A 24320-nucleotide genomic window follows, 5' to 3' on the forward strand; every position below is an offset into this window, starting at 1 on the left:
GCTGACGATCGCTGGCGAGCTGATGATCGCTGACGAGCTGATGATCGCTGACGAGCTGATGATCGCTGACGAGCAGAAGGCTACGCGTGGAAGCCTGCGCAAAGAAGAGTCCTTGACCCCGACCTGAACCGAAGTTCTAGATCGCGAGGGCGAACGTGGGCGCACAGGGCACGTAACAGGAACCGCAGGGAAGATCATCTTGAAAGCGCTGACGAACAGGAGAGCGCTGACGAACAGAAGGGCGCGCAGGGAAACCCTGACACGCAAGGGAAGAACCCCCGTGGGGGCAACCCTTTGCCCCGAAGGGATCGTTGTCCGCCGGGAGACTGATGTCCGTCGGAAGACCGCTGTCCGTCGGGAAGACCGTTGTCCGTCGGGAAGACCGTTGTCCGTCGGGAAGACCGTTGTCCGTCGGGAAGACCGTTGCCCGTCGGGAGACGAGATTAGACTGCTGTCCATCTGCACCAAGACGGAAGATCGAGAAAAAGAAGTTGTAGGCTGCAAACGGAGATTCAAAAAGGCGCCTCAAGCACCCTTATAGGGAGATGAGAGGCCCTTACGACGAGGCGGACGGAGGGCCTTACGGAGAGGGAGGCCAACAGCAACAGAAGAAAACTCCGAAGAGGAGTCTCTATGAGTGTACTCTCTCGCGAACGACAGAGAAACACTTCGTGGAAGAGACTGGTCAGCCAGTGACCTAAAAGGGGCAATCCTCCGAAGAGGAGCCCCTGCAGTTGCCCAGCCCCTTGAGCGAAACTGCAGGTGCGACCGCTCAGCACCAAGAGCATAGTCGCACGAAAAAAAGGCAAGAGAAGAACCCCCCAAAGAGGAAAAGCTCAAGCCTGGACAGGAAAAAACTTCCCTCGGAAGGAAAGTTATCCGCCCAAGGAGGCAAGCCTCCTGAGTGTTCTAAAATGAACTGGAGAGCTGTCCGTCGACACGGGAGTACTACCAGTAGAAGGAGACACGCCCCTGACGACAATACAAGGGGGGAGGCAGCAACAGCCGAATCCCCAGGACTCAACCAGACAGCTCACACCGTTGCTATATTACAGAAACGAACTAGATCGGTAACTGTAAAAAAATAAAACAAATAATATTAGTACACATTCATTCCCCCGGGAAGGCTCCGAAGAGGAATCCCGAGGAAAAGGAACAAGAATTACACAACAGGCACGTGCCCTCACAACCACTTACACTCGCGGAAGGAGAGCTGTAACCAAAACAGAATTATAACAATTATAATTATGTAACTATGTAATTATGTAATTTAAAAAAAAGAATGAACACTAAAGAAAAAACGAAAACCCCGAAAGGAATCGTTCTACAAGCTGAAAAATTAACAACTACAATTAGATTCATAAACTAATTGAGACAAAATGTACGGCGTAGCAACCCCACCCACACGGGAAGGAAGCTACAAGGGCGTAGTAAAACATAGTAAAAGGGTGAACGACCTCAAGAGAGAGAGAGAGAGAAAGACCGAAGTCAAACTCGATCGCAACCCATAAAATTAGGCCGTGGTGGCCTAACTGCCGAGGCCTCCACGTAGATATCGTACACTACACACACACATCTGAAAAGGAAACTTACTTATTTCTATACTCAAATATATATACAAACATGAAAACATGTTTACATATATATTGAGTAAAAGAAAAGTAAGCGATTAAGTAAAGACAAAACAGACAATGGCTGCCAAGCGAGGACCAAGACAGAGACGTCTGTCACAGTCCGAGCCAAAAGTGAAAGTGAGTATTCACCTGTGTGTGAGGGGGAGGAGGGGTAGCTAGCTACCACTCCCCTACCCCCCCCGCTAACTAGCGCGGGGGTAATACACCCTCGTTAAATTCTAATGGCTCGCCATTTCAGCTACGCTAAAAGTAATAACCCTTTGTAAATAGCGTGGTTTGTATTTCGGTTACGGAACAACTATAATTTTGCTTTAATTTATTGCAAGCTCTCTGTCCATTCATTTCATGACCCCCTTTCTTTGTTTTTTCAGAGTGACAGCGCCCTGCACTCCGCAGGGATCATATGCTAGAAATTTCTTATAAGATGAAGATTGTCAAAAAGCAGGTTCCCTTGGATAAATTATCTGAATTAAAGAATTCTGTGGAACCTATTAATGATAGGCAGCGAGAGCGATTAAGACTTCCCTCTGCTTTTGATTCCCTTTTAATTTAAATCCAGTTGTCATGTAAGGTATCAGAGCTTAAATTAGAAAAAACTGAGTATCATGCCAACAACAGGGCACTGTAGAGGAATTTGAAAGTGTTAGGTGAGGGCAAGCAATGATATACTTTCATTAGACACTTTAGTGAAAAAAACTATGCTTGAGAATCTTTTCTCAACAGGAAGTTGGAGATTTAGGTCCAGACCCTGTAGACTCACTATGTAGATCGTGAACCACAATATGATGGGATTCTCCTTCAAGCTTGAAGTTTTCTCATGTCACAAACTTGGAACTTTTTCTCGATTATGTCGACCTTGACCGAAAAGGCTTTGTCTTGATCCTAACTGCCAAGGCTGACTGCCATTAACATTTTTGTTTTGTATCTGGAACCTGACGGGATGGTAATTTGAAAGAGGATTTTTTGTAGTCAATATTGTTTTATATGTGTAATTGAATGAGTACTGTAACCTGTTCCTGATTATTTGTATTCATATGAGTGTACAATATGTGAATGGTTTATTTTTTAAAAGCATTTCATAGTACAGTTAGTGCAGGACTGAAGTGAAGAGGGATACTAATTTTTATATTGCAATAGAAATTTTTTTATTGATGTACTTAACCTTTTTTCATATAACTTAAAATATAGTAAAGAAACCTCCTCCCTTGAAAGCATGATGCTGCTATTCATATAGGACTCCATGCATGCAAGCAATAAGTGAGACGACATATGTCTAGAATAATATTAAGCAACTACAGTTCTAGCTTCAGTATAAAATTAAGGGGTGATGCCCAGTGCCCAGTTCATCCTTGATTGTTTACTTTTTGCCCACATTTCTGGGTATTCCACCATTTTATCTTTTTGTGTAGTGGACGTTGGAGTGTGGTCGGCATTCGGACATTGTGCAGTCTGAGTGCTACATCTGGCCACAGTCTGCAAACCACTACAACAGCGCCCTTCAAGACCCAGACAAATTCGCATGGTTGGACCTCACGGGCAAGCACACCTGAAAAGAGAAAGAAAAGAAATTAGTTTCAGCCACTTTACGTTAGAAAGAGTGAGACAGGTCTACACTGTGCCCAGCTGAATTCAAAAGTGATGGTTAGTCACCAGTGCTGGTGGGAGCAGGGATAAACACACTCCCCCTACACCCGCTAACTAGCGGTGGGTAGTTAAACCCTGTTTAAACCTTCAGTTTCAACTAGTTTTCAGCTTCGTTGAAATGATAATGCTATATCAAAGAGCGGAAGGTTTGTATCTTGCGTAGGGACAAATATGTAAGAATGCATGTATGTATGTATGTATGTATGTATGTATGTATGAAGATATATTGTGTTATAGTTTACCTGTTACTTTTTCATTTAACATTATTAAGTATCTTAATTTCAGTTGTCTATTTCTTCACAGGCTTTATTCTTAGGTGTTGTAGCATTATGCTTGTCCATCTAACAAAGGAACTTCATTGTAATTAAAAAAGAATATATATAAAAAATATATCAAATTTTCACTTAGAATAGTTGCATTTTGAGGGTTTTCAATTAATTATATATTTGCTTAATAAAAAACTGAGGTTTGTAAAGTATCCATTTATCTGTGGATCATTTAATAGCAAAGAGAAAAAAAGACAAATGGAGAAAGTTGAACTAACCTGGCAGAAATTATATATTCATCAGTACAGTCTACAGAGAGAATAATATCATTATGGCCTTCCAAAGTATAGACTTCATAGTTGTTATCTTTCCATAGGGACCTTTCTTGTGTTGCATCTTTTACGTTCCTTTGCTCAGGATCTCCTTTTGTACTGGTGGATGAATTATTTTTCCTTTCGCTTGCTACACTGCCAATATTTTCTTGTGCACATTTCTTTTCAGTGGCATCTTTTTTACCTAGTACTGATGATGTCTGTAAGTTGTCAGCAGGTAAAGTGTTAGTATTTCCACTATTCAAATCTTTCGATTCCACATCTACAGTGTTTTTCACTTTCTTTTTTGCAATGCTTGAATCATCTTCACCGAGGCTGAAAATAAAAATTGAAAATAAAAGGAAATTCTAGGTTACCGAGAAAACAACCAAATTTCTTAAATACAAACTTCTTAATCTAATTCAATTATTTCAGATAGTCAGAGACAATTTTGAGAAATCTGTCTTCAAGAATATACCCAATTTGTAAATAAGCCAAGTGAAAAAGGGAATTTACATTCCAAATAATTATCAGTGGAGCATTGCACACTTTTTAATGAAAGATTAATGAATTTGAAGCAGACTATCTAAGCACTATTGCACTTCAGGAGGACATTATAACCAATATAACATTTCACAGTTTAACAAGTAAATCTCAATTGTGAAAAAGGTGTTTTCTGTACTTGTAAGATGTTATGCTTAAAAAGACAATCCTACCAAATTCTTCCAAACACTTCTTTCCATTTACAGTACAGTGAACCCTCGTTTATCGCGGTAGATAGGTTCCAGACCCGGCCGCGATAGGTGAAAATCCGCGAAGTAGTGACACCATATTTACCTATTTATTCAACATGTATATTCAGACTTTTAAAACCTTCCCTTGTACATAGTACTGTTAACAAACTACCCTCTAATGTACAGAACACTTAATGCATGTACTACAGTACCCTAAACTAAAACAGGCACAAATATTAAAGGCGATTTTATATCATGCGTTTCCTAAACACGCTAAAAAGCACGATAAAAAATGGCCACCAATGTTTTGTTTACGTTTATCTCTGATCATAATGAAGAAACAAACTGGAGGTAGAGCTTTGCTTATTACCCAGACATATTTCCCATACTTTTCCCTTAGAACTACATCACATCTTCCTACTTTAGATTTATTTATATATATATATATATATATATATATATATATATATATATATATATATATATATATATATATATATATATATATATATATATATATTACTGTATATATATGGGTTATGGAAAAAATCCGCTAAGTGGTGAATCCGCGATGGTCGAACCGCGAAGTAGCGAGGGTTCACTGTATTGAATTTAACTATACTCAACGTAAGTTTTCTGGTATTTGGGAACATGTTTCTATCCTGTGATAACACTTTTAACTTCAATATATAGTTATTTGTCATCTTATCCTCCTAATAATTTCTTAACAAGATTTTCTTTACAGATAAGGCCCTTTCAATTTCCTCAACTATTGTGTTCATATGAAACTACCAGTTATGAAATGCCTTGCTTCAGCACCGAGAAAATCCAACTCATCTAGATTAAAAAAAGAACTCATCTACACATGACCAACATACTTAGAAGTACCACTCTGGTTTTATTTAGGTTATTTGGGGTTAGTTTCTTGCCAGATGGGTATGGTTCTACCTTAATTTCAATAAAAAAAAAAAAAAATCTGGGTCCAATTCCTGGGAGGATTTTTCCAGTCTTGTGCCCTTTTTCCTTTTTGGAGTGGGAAAAGTTTATGGTATTTACCTTTCTTTGTTTACAGTTCTGGAGTACCTTCTTGCAGGTTTTTTTTTTCTATCACCTTTAATTTTTTTCTTCTCTGGCACTTAATCCTGACATTTTTAACCATCATCCACTATCATGTTTATTCAAGATGTTTATAAGGTACTTACCTTGAGAACTGTTTTTTCTGCCATTAACAATTCTACTTTCCTTAATGATGTTTGAAGTTAGTACTAATTTCATTGAATTCAATAGCATATATAGTTTTTATATACCCTTTTTATATTTTTAATGCAGTATTACAGTTAATGTAATGCTTTGTCTTAAATTATGGGGCCAGTGTTAGAATTGACTTACATCTTGCTTGTTATTTTCTGGTTAATTGCATTAAATGTACCAATTCTTCAGATATATTGTGTTCTTGACAGGAATTGGCATTTGGTACGTATGCCTCAGCATACAGTTCTTAAATTAGTTTAAGAATCAAGAAATACACCCCTTTCTATCAATCACCGAGAAATGCCCACATCTTTTCTCCTGAATCACCTTCATGAAATTACGCCAAAACTTTGGCAGCAGCCTTCTCTTTGAGACTATGCTTCTCCAATTACTCCTTCATTTTTTATCTCTAATACATATATTACCTTTCATAAGAACATGTTTTTGTTCACTTCTAGCCACAAACTCAAGAATTTCCGTTTTCACAAAGCACCGAAAAAGTAACTTCAGCTATTTGGAAACATAAGTTATGAAATGATTATCTTATTCTTTTAATGAGACCCACAAAGGTAATTTTCTAACAAAGAAGCATATACCATCAAAAAGAAAGATGGAGCTGTTATAACAATATAAAATAAAGAAAGGCAATGTTGGAAGCTGAGGAAGACCTTGATGTGCCTATGAATGAATTCAGTGTGTTTGAAGTCAAATTCTATCCTTAAAATCAAGATGTTGAAAACCCCTGGATATTATGGAATAACTGCTGGGATGATATTGGCCAAAAATAAAGTAACTCCCAGAGAATACTTACAAGATTATTTTCTAGAATGTGGCGTGAAGAGACAAAGCCTGATGAATGGAATCTAGGAGTGTTGGTGAAAATGGAAAAAAAAAATCTGACTGATTGCAATAATTACAAAGGCATCACACTTACATCAGTTGTCATGAAAATAATAGTATTCTTATTCTAAAGAGACTAGAGAGAAAGACTGATGAAAAGTTAAGAGATGAAGAAGCAGTATTTAGAAAAGGTAGAAGTTCTACTGACCAAATTTTATTTTAGGACATGTTGTACAACAATGTGCAGAATACAGAAATCGACTTTTTATGACATTTGTGGGCTATGAAAAAACTTTTGATAGTATTCACTGGCCAATTTTGTGGAAAATCCTGCATTACTGGGGAGTTCCTCTTAAATATGTAAAGTTCCTCTTAAATATGTAAATTTGATTAAGTCTGTACACAAGCATCGTAAGTACAAAGTTAATGTTAGTGAAGTTCTATCAAATCAATTTCCAGTGAACAGTGGAGTACACTAAGGGAATGTGTTGTCACCTTGTCTGTAAAGAAAAGTTACTCCGTGATGAAGCTTGCCTGCATTTCACATCCAATCTAGCATAAAATTGCTTTACCCTAAAAGGGAAAAATGACAATTTATCCTAAATTCTATTTTTCTTAGCTATACAAACCCGTAATCATTTAATATAGGAATTCACTTCAGCTCACCTGAAACAGCCGAAGAGGAAGAAAACCAGACAGTTGGGCTGATTGGTTGGCTGGCGGTATCCCCCCCTCACCGCCAGCCCGCTTTCCTCATTCAAACGCTTTAGGCACAATGTGGAACATGAGAGGGGTGGTGTAGGCAGGAATCTCTATTAAATGATTACGGGTTTGTATAGCTAGGAAAAATACAATTTAGGACAAATTGTTATTTGTTCCGACGCGATATACAAACCTCGTAAACATTTAATATAGGAAGATTCACTCGTTGGTGGGAGGTCTGCCTTTGCTGCTTGTGGACAGCTAACTGCCCGGATATAGACCTGGTCTCGAATGAGAGCAGAGGACTAAATCCACCTACCCCTGTCTCTTGACCCGACATGATGATGGTGGGGTCTGAGAGACTGGGAGCCGCCGCGCGATGTGTAAGAGCATCGCGCGACCAGAGAGCGTGAACGTAAGACACTCGACCCTAGGGTCACAGTGATTGGATGAAACTCCAAAACCAAAAGGCAAAGGGTTTATACATCCACCGTCTTCCCTGCCTAGCAGAAAACAGGGGGAGAATATTTGTAAATAAACTCTAGCAATCTTACCTGGGAAGACTTGTCTTGATGTATGGAACTCCAAGGGAGGAGACAGAGAGAAAGGCGGATCACCTGTAGACTGCTTTCACACTGCTAAACATACCATAAAATCAAGACAAGAGACTTCCCTGTCCCGGAGGGACTGGAATTGAGCTGCTACCACAGGGCCAAGAACAAAGGTGTCCAAGGACTTGTGCGTAAACTCCCTCAAGTAAAAGGCCGTAAAGGTGGTCTGGCGTTTCCCAACGCCAGCCTTCAGCACTTGGCCCACGGCAAGATTTCTTTTGAAAGCAAGTGTAGGGCAATGCCCCTGATCTCGTGAGCCTTAACCCTCGCTGGTGCTTGGACTCTTGAGGAAATCTCATACGCCTTGCGGATGGTCTCATGGATCCAGAAGGATATCGTGTTCCTTGACACCTCTCTCTTGGTTCTTCCAGTGCTAACGAAGTGGTTGACATTCAGGTCTGAGATGCCGAGTTCTCTTAAGATAGCGCTGGAGACACCTGGCGGAATAGCGAAGCCTCTCACCTGAACCACCACATCCGGTAAGGAAGGAATAGTGAAGGCCTCGAATATGGGATCGTGGATCGCTGGGTTCTGAATCTTGGCCACAAACTCGGGCACAAAACTCAAGGAGATCTCCCTCCAACGCTCTGCGTGAGTGACATTACAAGAGAGGCCGTGTAACTCCCCGACTCTCTTCACCAATGCTAAGGCTAGCAGAAAAAAACAGTCTTAAAGATCAAGTGCCTGTTTGAGGCACGGCTCAAGGGTTCATACGGAGCACGAGTAAGAGACCCGAGAACTAAGGTGACATCCCACTGGGGAACTCGAAGCTCTTAATGAGCATAGAAATCCCCAGGGCGTTGGAGATATCTATGCCCTTCAGACGGAACACCATTGCAAGGGCAGACCTGTACCCTTTAATGGAAGAAACCGAAAGGAGCTTATCTATGCGAAGAAAGACTAGGAAGTCTGCAATCTGAGTCAGAGAGGCTCCGACTGGAGAGATACCCCTTCCACTACACCAATCACAGAAGACCAACCACTTCCCCTGGTAGACTGAGGAGGAGGATCTTCTAAGGCACCCTGACATCTCGCTCGCAGCGAGTCGCAAAAAGCCTCGCGTTCTGAAGAGATGCTGGATAGTCTCCACATGTGAAGTCTGAGGGCCTGCACCGCCTGGTGGTACCTGTTTGACAAGGGTTGCCGAAGGAAATTGGGCCAGTGTGATAGCTCTTTCAGTGCCTCGACCAGGAGCGACAACAGATCGAGAAACCACTCCATGTGTGGCCATAGTGGAGCAATGAGAGTCATCCTGAGTCCTGGAGCTACTAGGACCTGGTACAGGACTGTGCGAAGCAGGCAAAAAAAGGGGGGGAAACATGTAGCAATCCAGTAGATCCCAAGGATGTTACAGTGCGTCCTCGAACGCAGCCGCGGGATCTGGTACTGGAGAGCAAAACACGGCATGCTTGGCGTTGTGCCGTGTTGCGAAAGGTCCATGCATGGTTCTCCCCAGAGGTCGAGTACTCGACTCGCGACCCAAGGGTGAAGAGATCATACAGCCCCTATTACCTGGTTTCTGCGACTTAGGGCGTCTGCCCAAACACTTCTCTTGCCTGGAATGCACCTGGCTGACAAGGTTACATGTTGACTCTCTGCCCACAGAAACACCTGCCTCGTCTACTGTTGCAGGGGACTTGAGAGCATGCCCCCTTGCTTGTTGACGTGCGCGACCATGAACGTGTTGTCGCTCATCAGCACTACGGGGTGCTCTCTCAAACCGGCCTGGAAATGAAAGAGTGCTCTCAAGACTGCCATCATTTCCAACACGTTGATGTGCAGGTGTTTCTTCTCTTCAAACCACAAACCTGACACGACCAAGTCGTCCAGGTGTGCAACCCAACCTTCCGTGGATGCGTCTGTGAACAGACGGAACTGAGGTGGAGGAGGGTTTAGGAGAAAACCCTCTCATGAGGTTCTCCTCGTTTAGCCACCAAAGGAGATCCTCCCTTACCTCGCATTCCATGAGGACTGGACGAGAGGGAGGATTGGCGGCTGCCGACCACTGGTCCTTCCGACACCACTGAAGGGAGCGGAGATGGATCCGCCTGAAAGGAACAAGCTTCTCCAGCGAGGAGAGGTGACCTAGAATAGCTTGCCACTAGAGGGCTGGAATGCCGAGTCGATCAGCATTCCCCGATACTTCACCTACTGCTTGGGAATGAGGTTCGAATTCTCACAGTTCACCACGATCCCCAGATCGCGACAGACTGCCAGATGAGAGTCTCGATCCTGAATCAACTGCTCCTGCGAGGGAGCAAGAATCAGCCAGTCGTCGAGGCACATCAGTATGCAGATGCACCTCAAGTGGGCCCAAGCTGCTACCGTCGTGAACACTCGCATGAACACTTGGGGAACTGTGTACAGTCCGAAGCACAGGACTTTGAACTGGTACACCATGCCCTAGAGGGTGAATCAGAGGTACTTTCTAGACGACCGATGAACTGGTACTTGAAAGTACACGTCCTTCAGTCTATCGAAAGCATACATTCGTACTGCCTGATGGCTAAGCGAACTGTTAGCATCCAGAACGCAATTTGCTGAACAAACTTGTTCAATGGCGAAAGGTCGATGATCGGTCTCCAACCTCCTGGTGACTGATCATGTACGACTTCTAGCACATCCTTCTCCAACATTTCCTGGACCTCTGCCTCTAAGGCCAGAGCCTTCAGGAATGTTGGAGCGTATGTGTGGAACGCTATTGAAGCGGAGGATAGGGGGGAGGGCCGATGAAGCACGAATGGGAGCTTGTACCCTTCGCGAATGGTCGACACTACCCATTCCTCGGCCCCGAGGTGCTGCCACATTGCCCAATGGCGCGATAGGCATTCTCCTACCCTCGGCAGCATGGGAAGGGGAAAGCCAATTTCAGCATTTCCCTTTCCCTTGCTTGCCCCTGTTCTTTCCCCGACGTGGAGGAACTCCCGAGGGAGGCTGAAAGGTCTGTTTGGGGGCAGAACCCTTCTGAACAGGAGCAGGTCTCGGCTGCACAGGAGCAGCAGGAGCACGACCAGTGGTACCCTGGCTATTTTCCGTGGGCTTGGCCTGACTCTGCCTGGCTGCGGACGGTTTCGCGGGATCAGGTCCCTTGAAACTCACAGCCTGCGCCTGGTGGATAATGGAGTCCTTCAAGTCGAGGCGCCATTTATCCTGCACGGCCCGAACTTCCTCTGGTGGAAAGAGAGAAGTTGCAGGTCTAATACGAGAGTTCCCGAGAGACAGGGCCTCTCCTGAACCAATCTATCTCGCCAAACAAGTGGCTACTGCCTCACATTTTTTGAGGATCAGATTGGCATACTGGTTAGCAAGCTGGTCCAAGAGAAAAGCAACAGCTTTGCCACCAAACAAAGCCAGGTTCCTGTACTGCTCCATGTGTTTGGGGGGTGCGAGCTTGGTGTCCCGCGCGAACACTGTGGCCGTACCACACCAGTGGTCGAGCCATAAAGCAGCCTTGAGAGCAGCTACAGAGGTGGACTCCATAGTTGATATCTCAAAGGCCGAGAAGGCCACTCTCTGGGATTTCAAGCTCTCAACCGAGGAACCCCCAGCAAGCGCTCCGACCACAGGGTCGAGAGGGAAAGGACAAGACACAGAAGACTCTGTGTCATAGTACCTCTTCTGTCGCTGGAGTGGTTGAGAGAGAAGCTTGTTCGAACCTTGGCTCCTAAGCGAGTCACAAGGTCCTGCGATCTGGTCACTCCCTCGGTCCAAAGCTCAAGCAGCCTGTCTCAACCAGGGTAGTGTGAGGGGCGTGAACTACCTTCGGGAGCTCCCCATAAGATCTCCAAGGCTGTACACTTATCTCAGACACTACCTCAGGAGGAGCCCTGAGGCCATTAATCTCAAGCATAGGGTTAATGACCTCTAGGAATTGCGACTCCACCTCGGGATCTTCCGTCTCCACGGCTGGTGAAGGACGTGGAAGTGGGGACGTGGAAGTGGCTGACCCCTCGGTCCCGCTACATCTGTAGGTGTAGGGGAAGCAACATGCTGCACGGGTAATGACATCCCCCTTGAATACCCTTGCTCTGGTCCTAGGACCGAACCAGGCATGAATTCAGGAGTCAAGGAAGGACCATGGCAGAGTTCATCCCCGACGGAATGCATCGAGGTTCTCACTGCGACTGAGTGCGTAACTGGTCACTGCGAGCCCCACGAAGCTCCCAAAGGAGCTCGAGTGCGAGCGGGGTTGCTGAGAACTGCAACACTCACCTCAGGAGGTGTAGACAGGTTAGTCGCGTGAGTGGTGCGCACAGGCTCACCTGTTACATGGCCAGAAAGCATGGGGGTTGGCTGCCTCTTGCGCAGCTGGTATGCGCGAGAGCTAATCTGGTCGTGCACAACTGGCCCCCATGCCGCGAAGTGGCTCCATGCCAGGCCCGAGTCACGCGGGTCTAGTGCGAGACTGTCTGGGCTTGCTCCTTGCTCACCCGACACATGAGTCGCGGAGTCGGTCTGCATGGCTACATGGCTACCCCGTGGAGGTAGGCGTGCGTACTGTGGAATCTTCACGAGAGACCACAGCTGAGATTTCTCGTGCCGAAGCCAGGACTTTCCTTTCCCCGCTCAAGAGCGGTTCAATTCGAGTCTGAGCAGTAGATCGGGGGCCCGAGGACCCTGTCACCATGCTCTGGGAGACGATACCTACGCCGTCGAGCGTGTTTGTCGTGCATGGAGGCCTTGCGTGAGATTCGCCGTGAACAATCCCACTAGTACGGGGAACACGGGAATCTCGCACATCACCCTCATTCTCCGGAGGAGAAGAGGTGTCTCGGGGTGACATGTCCCTTCCACTGCGACTGGCCTTCCTGGCCCACTTCGCTTTCCTCTTCTTCCCCTTTCTTTTTCCCCTAGGGGAAAAGAGTCAAAGTCAGAAGATGAAGACGAAGAGGAGGAGGAGAGAGGAGGAGGAACTAGGAGAGGAATACCGTCCAGGCTTCCTCTTCTTGTGCCCCCTCCGTGGTGCTGGAACGTTGGTCGAAGCAACGGCAGACGACACTGGATGAGGATGAACAACCTGAGCCATGTTTGTCAGAAGAGCCGTGGTCAGTGAACATGGTGAACCTGAAAAACATTTTGTATCAGCAGGAGTTTGGGAGATTTTAATTTTAACTGCTTATCAGCAAGAGATTTGGCAGATTTTAATCTTAACTGACTTGCAGGCGAAGCTGTAAAGGGTTTGGCATCAGTCGTTAAAGAAATCTCAGTGATTAAAACCTTAACAAGGAGTTCTGCAATTATTTTACCCTTGGGAAAAGTTTGCATATTGCCAAGAACAAATGCTTTATCAGGTACATAGTCAACAACAACAGGGGCATCAGTGAACATGGAAGTCGATAAAGTTACAACCCAGGGTTGCCAGGTTTCCTGAGAGAAAAGGCCAACTTTGATTAACTGCAGCTTTAACAAGTTAAAAAAGGCCAACCTTTTATGATATTGCTAAAGGCTAACCAATTTCAAATAAAAAAAGGCCAGATTTGATGTCTGTAGCTCAAAAAGGCCAACCTGGCAACCCTGTTACAAACTCAATTACATTCATGTGTTCATCAACAATCGTATCATTCAAATGACGTTGTTGAAGCTTGTCTGCCATGTTTAAATCTAAGTCAAGCTTACCTGATAATACGAGAGACGACCAAAATTTCCCCTTCTTACCAGGTAACGTGTCGTCATCGGTATCAGCAATCTGTCGAGTGTCTCTCGGGATCGCCGAAATAGCAGGAGCGCTAAGGTCAACGACACCCTCGGCGAAACCCAAGAAAACCCTGACAGACTGTGAATCTAGGCTTCCCAAAATGGCGGCCAGATTTCACACTACGGCAAAGAGAACCTTGAGAGCAAGGTTTTCCCCTGCATGTCGAGCAGAGCGTGTGCAGGTCTACAGAAGGTGACAAACGCCACCCACTGCAACGCCTGCCACAGCCTGCACAACATCTCATTTTAAAGAGTAACTTTCTCCTTCATAACAAAGACCAATCACTGCAATACAAAATGGTTAGTGGCAAAGAAAGCTTTATGGTTTGTGTGTATGAAATTCTTTTTTTTATTTATTTAGTATTATGAGACACACTATTATCTTGTATATCCCTCTGTGGCCCCCCCCCCCCAAAAAAAAAATGCCTTAATCCATTATTATTTCTTTTAACAGGTACTGACAGCAGCCCCCTACCCCCAGTAGGGAGAGAAGTTTAGGTTATTCTTCTTAGTATATAGGAAAGATGAAGTTTCTTTGTATTCATATTATCTTGCCTCTTAACTGGAACTACTTTACTTTGTTGTTAGACTGAATATCACAAAAACAAGTGGTTTTTTATTTTGGATAAGTAATAAACAGTTTGTGGAAGGGATATAAACAAATGCATTATAAGGCCGTTGTCTATTGCTCGTGTTCAGCAGTCAACACCATATAGTTGATGACTATTTTGTTTCTGTGTGCGAAGTAACGAGGAAGAATCTCGTTATATGAGATTGTGTCATAAACATGACAAATTTGGAGATAAATTGTATTTTTTCTAACCATACAAACCTTAGCTATTTACATTGGGTTTACCTTTCGGCGTAGCTGAAATGATGAGCCAATAGTTTTTAACCAGGGTTAACTACCCCCGCGCTAGTTAGCGGGGGTAGGGGAAGGGGTAGCTTGCCACCCCTCCCCCCCACACCGGTGATTTGCTTCACTTCACTTAGAGGTAGGACTTGACTTGGGAGTCAGGGCTGGCGGGCAAACATGTGTAAATAGCTAAGGTTTGTATGGTTAGGAAAAATACAAATTATCTCCGAATTTGTCATTTGTTCCGTAACCGAAATGCAAACCACGCTATTTACATTGGGTTTACCTTTCGGCGTAGCTGAAATGATGAGCCAATAGTTTTTAACCAGGGTTAACTACCCCCGCGCTAGTTAGCGGGGATAGGGGAAGGGGTAGCTTGCTACCCCTCCCCCCCCACACCGGTGATTTGCTTCACTTCACTTAGAGGTAGGACTTGACTTGGGGGTCAGGGCTGGCGGGCAAACATGTGTAAATAGCTAAGGTTTGTATGGTTAGGAAAAATACAAATTATCTCCGAATTTGTCATTTGTTCCGTAACCGAAATACAAACCACGCTATTTACATTGGGTGACTTACCCCTTAGGAAGGGTGGAAAGTCCCCAGCCTTACTGACTTTGGCTTTGCCCGGGGACTCCGCCTCCCAGTGAGTAGCACTTGAGAAAAGGAGCCCCTGCACCTCACAAGTTCCTTGCTTTGCTAGGAACGAGTGGCCTACATAAGTTGTGTGTGGAGGAAAGCGTGACTCGTCCTATGAAGTTGACCTTGAGACCTTTAGATAGGAATCTAGGATAGGACGTTCCCAATACCACCTCGTCAGGGTATGGGGGACGTGACAGTATTAAACCTAATACTAGGAGCACAAGGAAGCATGGGTTACCTGCAGAGGTCGAGGTCAGCTATGCGAAGACCAGGATGCTGCTTCCCCAAGAGAGGGGAGAATGAAGAAAGAAGTAAGGGTCAGACATACTCTTTCGTTCACGCAGACTAAAACCGGGTAACAACGCCCTCAACCTACTGCTACTTGTCCATAAAGGAGCCTGAGGTTAGACCAGCTGTTGTGCAGCCACCACAGGGCCGATAGAAAACGTATCGAGGCTCCTGTGGGTCACGTCCTGCAGGTAGTGGGCTGTGAAGGTCGTTTGACGCTTCCAGACCCCAGCTTGAAGCACCTGCGTCACAGAGAAGTTTCTCTTGAAGGCCAGGGACGTAGCAACGCCCCTGACGTCATGTGCCCTAGGGCGACATGACGGAGGAGGGTCTGGATTCAAGGCGTGATAGATAACCCTTCGAATCCAAGCCGAGATGGTATTCTTGGTGACCTTCCTCTTCGTCCTGCCTGTGCTCACGAACAATGCTCGCACTTGGGGACGAACTGCAGCTGTTCTCTTCAAGTACAGTAGTACCTCAGACACCTCACTGGACATAGTAGCAGCTGGTCTGGGTCGCTCGTTACAGAACGGAGACTCGCGATCCTGAAAGAGTCGAACCGTGGATCCAGCACTCCAGGATTCTGAGTCTTGGCAACAAACTCAGGGACGAACCTGAACGTTACCTCCCCCCATCTCCTTGAATGGGCGATGTCGTACGAGAGACCATGAAGTTCACTAACTCGCTTGGCCAAAGCCAAAGCGAGCAGGAAAGCCGTCTTCCAAGACAGGTGGCGATCAGAGGCCTGGCGTAATGGTTCGAAGGGAGGTCTCTTAAGATCCCTGAGAACCCGAACCACGTTCCAAGGAGGAGGTCTCACTTCCGACTGGGGGCAGGTAAGCTCATAGCTACGTATGAGTAGAGAGAGTTCCAGCGAGGAAGAAATGTCCACACCTTTCATCCTGAAAGCCAAGCTTAAGGCTGAGCGATAGCCTTTCACTGCTGAGACAGAAAGGCGCATTTCCTCCCATAGATACACGAGGAACTCCGCTATTGCTGGAATAGTGGCATCGAGTGGAGAGATACCCCTCCCATGACACCAACCACAAAAGACTCTCCACTTTGCCTGGTAGACTCCCTCAGAGGACTTTCGCAGGTGCCGAGACATTCTCTCCGCAACCTGTTGCGAAAAGCCTCTCTCCATGAGGAGATGCTGGACAGTCTCCAGGCGTGAAGCCGAAGCGAGGCCACGGCCTTGTGAGGGATGTTGGAGTGTGGTTGTCTGAGTAGCTCGCGTCGTGGGGGAAGTTCTCTCGGGAGCTCCGTCAGTAGCTGCAGAAGGTCCGGGAACCATTCCGCGTGATGCCATAGCGGAGCTACTAGAGTCATCGAACAGTTGACCGATAGTCTGGTCCTGTTGAGCACCCTTCTCATCAGACAGAACGGTGGGAAGGCGTAGACGTCGATGTTGTCCCACCGTTACTGGAAAGCATCTTGCCAGAGTGCCTTGGGGTCCGGGACTGGGGAGCAGTACAGAGGCAGCTTGAAATTCAACGCTGTCGCGAACAGATCCACCGTCGGGGAAACCCACAAAGTCAGGACTTTGTTGGCTATCTGAGGATCCAAAGACCACTCGGTACTCAGTATCTGCGAAGCCCTGCTCAGACTGTCGGCGAGCACATTCCTCTTGCCATGAATGAAGTGAGCTGATAGTGTTATCGAGTGGACTTCGGTCCACCTCAGAATCTCTACTACAAGATGGGATAGCTGCTGCGAAAAAGTACCTCCCTGCTTGTTGATATACTGTAAGCCACTTCCGTGGTGTTGTCGCTCATCACCACCACGGAGTGACCCGCCAGGGTCCGTTGGAACTGTTGAAGAGCCAGAAAGATGGCCTTCAACTCTAGCAGCTTGATGTACAGGCACTTTTCTGATTCTGACCAAAGGCCTGAGGTCCTCTGGTTCAGAACGTGCGCCCCCCACCCTTCTTTTTACGCGTCTGAAAACAGTGTCAATTCCGAGGGGAGGACGAGAAGATCCACTCCCTTTCGCAGGTTCTCGTCGACCAGCCACCACCGCAGGTCCGTCCGTTCCAAAGATCCTATCGGGACCTGTACGTCCGGGGAATCGGATCCTTGATTCCACCGGGACTTGAGCCGCCATTGAAGGGATCTCATCCTGAGGCGGCCGTTTGGAACCAGACGAGCCAGGGAGGACAGGTGACCTAAGAGACGCAACCACGATTGGGCGGGAAGCTCTTCTCGCCTAAGGAAGGGTTCCGCCACCCTCCTCAGCCTTGCTATCCTGTCGTCTGATGGAAAGGCTTTGCGGAGATTGGTGTCTAATAACATGCCTAGATAAACCAGTCGTTGGGACAGCTGCAAAGAGGACTTCTCAAATTTTACCTCAATCCCCATATCCTGGCAAAGACTCAGAAGCCTGTCTCGTTGTCAAAGAAGGGTCGACTCTGAGTCTGCTAGGATCAGCCAGTCGTCCAGATAACGAAGGAGACGGATGCCGTTCCTGTGCGCCCAAGATGAAATCAGGGTGAACACTGGTGAACACCTGAGGTGCTGTGGAGAGACCGAAACACAGCACCTTGAACTGGTAGGTCTTGTCGTCTAGGCTGAATCTCAAGTACTTCCTGGAAGACGGATGGATTGGGATCTGGAAGTACGCGTCCTTTAAATCTAGTGTGCACATGAAGTCTAGAGGTCTCACTGCAAGTCTGATCGTGTCCGCTGTCTCCATGCTGAACGGAGTCTGCTTGACAAACTCGTTCAGAGCCAAGAGGTCGATGACAGGTCTCCAGCCTCCAGACGCCTTCTTTACAAGAAAGAGTCGACTGAAGAAGCCTGGGGAGCCGTCGACGACCTCCTGGAGAGCATCCTTCTTGAGCATGGTCTCGACTTCCGCCCGAAGGGCCAGCCCCTTTACCGATCCCATGGCATAGGAGCTCAACGACACTGGATTCGTTGTCAGGGGAGGTTGAGATGTTATGAACGGGACGTGATAGCCTTGGCCGATCACAGAGATTGTCCAAGCATCGGCCCCGTGTTGCTGCCACCTGTGCACACAACGTCGGAGGCATTCCCCCACAGGTGGACACGCGGGGGGACTGCCACTCCTAGCATTTGCAGCCGCGGCCGCTCCCTCTAGGAGTCTTGCCTCCCCTGGAGGACTTACCGCCCCTTTTGTCCTTGGCTGGAAAGGGCTGGGGCTTAGACACCACTTTCTTAGCTGCCGGTGCCTGCTTTGGTGTCTTTCGAGGCTGCTGCTGTTGTTGCAGCGGAGCTGGAGGCTTTTAGGGCCGAGCTGTAAGGGCCCTATGGATGAGGGAGTCCTGGCTAGACTTCCTCCACCTCTCAGCCGTTCGTTCCATATCCTGAGGCTCCAACAGATTCCCCCCAAGGAGGGAAGCATGTCTGAGCCTACAGACATCCACGGCGGGGACCTTCGGGTGAAACTTCTCGGTCACCGCATCACGCCGCTTCAATACAGAGTTGGTCCACAGGGTAGTAACCTGGTGTGCCAGGAACTCAATGGAGCGGGTGCCCAAGAGTAGGAAGGTCTCCAGGGCCTTCCTATTGGCCTCCTTGGACAAATCCTCGGAGCGCAAGAGGATGCCCAGAGACCCTAGCCATATATCCAGCCACGAAGTGGCCTGAATGGTGCACTTCGCGACCTTCTCATGGTTCAGGATCTTCGACGCCGAGAACGTCACCTGCCGGGCGGAGAGCTTCTCGAGAGGAACTCCCTTAGCAAGCTCTTCTATGGAATGATGGAGAGGAAGAGCGAGACTAGACTCCCCCAAGATCTCAAAATACCTCCTCTGCTGGAGACGAGGAGGTGGGAGGAGTTTGTTCCCGGCAGAGGAACGACTGGAGGAAGCAAGAGCCGCGAGTTGGGCATTGGCCCTGGCTCTGGCACTCTTCAACCCTTGGGACCAGGGCAGAGCCACATTGGCCTTAGGGGGCTTCTGAGTACCGTACACCTGGTCCAGGACCGTGTCCTTGCCTTCTCGGGGGGGATCACGGGGTCCATGAACCCGTTGAGTTGCCTCATCAAGCTCAGGACCTGCCAGAAGGCATGTTTGGACTCCTGCTGGTCTCCTCCTTGCGGACTGGCAGCTAAGTCTCCCGTCCCGGGAACCTCTTCCAGGGGAGATGCGTGGACGTTCTCCCGGGGTGCAGCTGGTTCCTGACGAATCCTAGAAGACGACTTCGGGATTGTCTTGGAGTCCTTGGGTTCCCTCCTGGAGGGGATACACGACCCCAACAAAGAGGTTCGGAAAGCGCCCTCCGCGCGAGACGATTCTCCTCCATGAGGAGACGACCCCCCCCTGGGTGCCGAGGGGGAGACTATCACCTCACTGGATTCTCCCGAGGATGGAAAAGCCTCGTCCTCGGGAGAAGGAGAAAGCGCCTGCGAAGGGGATGGAGCCTTCCTGACAGACCTCTTAGGAACCAACTTCTCCCTGGGAGAAGTCACCACGAAGTCCACTCCTCTCCTTCTCTTCAGCGGGGGCCAGGCAGCCGTCGGCTTGTGTCCTTGATCGGCAAGTGCCGGCTTCATAGCCTTCACTAACGCCCGCATCAGAGGACCAAACCAAGTCTGCCAAGACACGGACACAGAGTCCGAAATTCCCACTGGAGGGAAGGGGATCGAGTGATCCTTCGGAGTGGACACCACTGGACCTGCCTGAAAAGGAAGGGGGGAAGAAAGTTGTACTGACCTCTCCGATGTGTCTTCCTTATCCTGCACAAGAGTCCTGCGCTTCGGCGGAGGCGATCCTGAGTGCGGTCTGGCGACACACGTCCCTGCTGCTGTCGCGGGCTGCGAAACCCGACGCGAACGGGGGTCGTGCTGACAGTCGTACGTAGGCGAAACTACGGGATCGCGCGCGCGAGAGAATGTTGAGGCGCGGACGCGCAAACGCGCGGAGACAAATGAGCGCAGGAGCTATCGCGCGCAGGCGAGTGGGCACGAGGGCGCATAGGCGAACGAGAGCGTGGGTGAGCTGGCGAGTGAGCACGTTGGCGCGTCGGCAAGGGAGCGCGTTGACGTGTGGGCGAACGAGATTGCTCCGATGACCGCTGACGATGTTGTCAAGGAGACCTGTAGCGCGTGGGAGAGCGATGGTGAGCAGGCGATCGGCGGCGCACTGGTGAACGCTGGCGCATAGGCGAGCGATAACGCACTGGCGCATGGTGGCGCACTGGCGCATGGTGGCGCGTAGACCGCGTTGGCGAACGACCGCGCGTGGCAGAGCTGACAGAAGGCGACCCATGTCCTTCTAGATCCTCTGGGCGACGGCACGTTGGAGAGCGCTTGCGCGTAGGCGATAGGTCACGCGGGCGGTCTGGAGATCGCCGATGTTCAGGTGATCGCTGACGCGCTGGGGACCGTTGACGCGCAGGAGATCACTGACGAGCAGGCGAATGTTGACGCGTCTGTGATCGCTGGCGTGCTGGTGATCGCTGGCGAGCAGGAGGGTGACGCGTGGAATTCTGTGAGGGAGCTGCCGGCGCGGGGCGCAGAGGCGAACGCTCACGAACGGGCTCAGGAACAGGAGGCGTGTGGGCGTACAGGCATCTTGGAAGTACGCGCTGGAGACCACGAGCGTTGTTGCGCTGGAACAGGCTGACGAACAGGATCGCGAGGGCGAGGAGAAGAGTCCTTGGTCAAGACCTGAACCGAAGTTCTAGGTCGGTCAGGCGAGCGTGGGCGCACAGGGCGGGAGTCAGGAACTGGGAGCGCAGGTGCGCACTGACGAGCAGGAGATCTAGAGCGCTCAGGGGAACGCTGGCACACTGGGCGCTCAACAGGAACAACAGGCTGAAGGATGTCCTCAGGAAAGCGCTGGCAAGAAGAGGGACAACGATCATCAGGAGAGCGCTGGCGAACAGGAGAACGCTGATGATCAGGAGAACGCTGGCGAACAGGAGAACGCTGATGATCAGGAGAGCGCTGACGATCAGGAGAGCGCTGACGATCAGGAGAGCACTGACAAGCAGGAGAGCGCAGGGGAACCCTGACGCGCAAGGGAAGAACCCACACCGTGGGAAGCATCCCTTTGCCCCGAAGGGACCGTTGCCCGTCGGCTGACGAGGTCAGGCTGCTGGACATCTGCACCAGAAGGGGAAGGTCTGGAAGGCGTAAGAGACCGATCCCCGGAGAGGTCTAAGGAAGCTGGAGCTGCAGGCTGCTTACGGCGAGGAGAGTCCCCCTCGGAGGAAGGAGGTGAAGATTCAAAAGGGCGCCTCTTAGCACCCTTATAGGGAAACGGGAGGCCCTTGCGGCGCAGCCGACGGTGAGCCTTACGGCGAAGGCGGCCACGAGGGAGATCGTCAGGACCATCAGTCCTCCGAAGAGGAGTCTCAGTCAAAGCACTCCCCCTAGAGGGAGGCTTGGCAGCAGAAGAGCCTGCGGGACTCCCTTCCCCCTTCGAAGGATGTACGGAAGGGGGAGGAGAGCCTACAGCACCATCATCCACAACAGCACCCGCAGAGGATTGACCCGACCCGTCGGAAGCCTCTGCCACCACGACGTCAACGATAGACAGAGGATCTACCTCTGCTATCACCGGCGACTGCTTAACAGCGGCCCCCAACTGGACAAGGTCAATCAGGGCTCCCCTGGAGGGCAAGCCCTTAAGCCCCAAGGAAGCCCAAATCTGTAAAAGATCATCATTAGACAAGTAGTCATTAGCAACAACCTCCCCCGGAGGAGGAGGAGGAGCCGCCCCACTATGGGAGGCGACGTCCTCTCCCCCAAACCAAGGTCGGGAAACAGAACTAGGGCCTGCGCTCCCACTCGGCGGTCTCTCCTTAGGAGTCGAATGAGGGGGAGCTTCGGAGGAGGTTTGGGCGGCGAAAGAAGAGTCCTGAGAGCCTTCCTCCTTCAAGGCAACCCCAGAAGGAGAACGGTCTCTCTTGGACTTCTTCTTGCGCCGGCGGCCAAACCTCTCCCACTGGGAGGCAGACCACTCCCTGCACTCACTACACGTGTTCTCTCTGTCACACCATCGGCCTCGATACTGCGAGCAAAGGGTGTGAGGATCTGTGTCCACCGCAGACATGAATGTACCGCAAGGGCGACCGGCAATCCCGGGGCACTTGCGCATGGTGAACAATAAAGGGTGAGGCCAATTTCAAAATGCACACACACAAACTGGAAGAAAAAACAAAAAAAGATTAAGGCTGTCAACGAGGACGATGGACAGACACGTCTGTTCATCGCTGGAGCCAAAAGTGAAGTGAAGCAAATCCCCGGTGTGTGGGGGGAGAGGGGTAGCAAGCTACCCCTTTCCCTACCCCTGCTAACTAGCGCGGGGGTAGTTAACCCTGGTTAAAAACTATTGGCTCATCATTTCAGCTACGCCGAAAGGTAAACCCAATGTAAATAGAGTGGTTTGTATTTCGGTTACAGAACAAATTAATAGTTCACAGGAGCTATTGAAATGGAATGGGACTGTGTTCGAGTTTAGTCTGAATTGTTCCAGAATTATCCAAAGCCCTTCCAAGAATAAGAGATTTAGGCACTACTGTTGTTGGTCAGAAAAGTTTCGATGACAACGAAACCTTATCACAGTACAGGTTTGCAATTGGAGATTTTCTAGACATTGCTATCATAAGCCCACAGAGATCTGCACAGCGTCGTATGCGGCCATATTATTCAGAAGCTAAGAATTTTCAAGTATCTTCACAGCCTATTGGTAGACTGGATATTGATAAGGACAGTATTGCTTTAGGGAAAATTATTGCAGTACAGTATTTTCACAGTTGTATATTTTCTTTCTAGTTGGTTGATTAGATATTTGGACCACCCAGGCAATACACACGGTTGTGTTTATGATGTACTAAAACATGTAGATGTTTGTAGCATAGCGTTAGGAACTTATCTGGAATGATATAGATGTCTTTCTTGTTTGGTTTCAAATAAATATTTTTCTTGTTTTTATGAAGACAGCATTTCATTTCAGTTCCCTTCTCAGCCACCCATTATATGTTTAATATTACTGTATTTGTTTCCTTTCACCTAATATTCTGATAATTTACTTATATTCAGCAAGCTCAAGGCAAGGGAAGATGATAAGGAAGTAAAGGTCCTGCCCAGTATAAAAATCAAGGGGTGGTACCCAGTGCCCAGTTCATCCTTGATCGTTTGCCTTTTACCCAGATTTTTGGGTATTCCACCATCGTATATTTTTGCGTAGTGAACATTGGAGTGTGGTCGGTATTCGGACACTAGGCAGTTCAGGTGCTACCTCTGGCCACAGTCCGCAAACCACTACATAATTTTTGGTGCCCAGACCCGGGAAACACCAACCTTTAGACATGGCATCGTCATCGAATATGCGCCGAAAGGCTAAGAAGAGCCTGAGCTGGGATGTGGAGAGTCTTGTCAAGATTGTGAGTGACCTGGCAACTCAGGTCAAGTCCCTGACACTTCAAGTGGTGGCCCTGAAGAGCGTTGAGCCGTCACCAACATGCCACGTTGCCACTGAGGTCACGACCACAGTGACGACCAGTGCTTTTTCTACGTCCCCAGCTTGGCCAAATATCAATGGTTTGGCAATCCCAGTGACTGGAGCAGAGCTAGTGATTGGAGGTCTCCAGCCCCCTCCAGGGTTCACACCGTTACTCCCCCCCCCTGTACCAGGCTTCTGGGGGTCTCCTGCTCTGAGTGGACTGTTTGCTTCCTCACCTGTTCCGGTAACTAACCCCGTTAGTCCACCAGAGACTGCAGCCAGTAGACTAGGGGAGCAGTTCCTGGACAACCCGGCCGAAGCCAGTGGGCTAGAAAAGGCTCCAGCAGCTACGGCTGAGGTAATTCTTGCCCAGACAGGGGCTATTCCAAAGTGGAGACGCCAGGCCAAGGGAAAAGCCAGACCAGCATTACCCGAAA

At 48.4% G+C, this 24320-nt stretch overlaps 1 protein-coding gene across 1 annotated transcript in view; it reads right to left on the minus strand.

Annotated features, from left to right (window-relative positions):
- Positions 1-24320, minus strand: part of LOC137630602 (uncharacterized) — a 168742-nt gene that overhangs the window by 107392 nt on the left and 37030 nt on the right. The window contains exon 3 of the mRNA XM_068362192.1: positions 3823-4191. Coding sequence (XP_068218293.1) covers positions 3823-4191 — 369 coding nt within the window. The remainder of the gene's footprint in view (positions 1-3822; positions 4192-24320) is intronic.

This window comes from Palaemon carinicauda, chromosome 38 (genome assembly GCF_036898095.1).
Source record: "Palaemon carinicauda isolate YSFRI2023 chromosome 38, ASM3689809v2, whole genome shotgun sequence".
Classification (NCBI taxonomy): domain Eukaryota; kingdom Metazoa; phylum Arthropoda; class Malacostraca; order Decapoda; family Palaemonidae; genus Palaemon; species Palaemon carinicauda.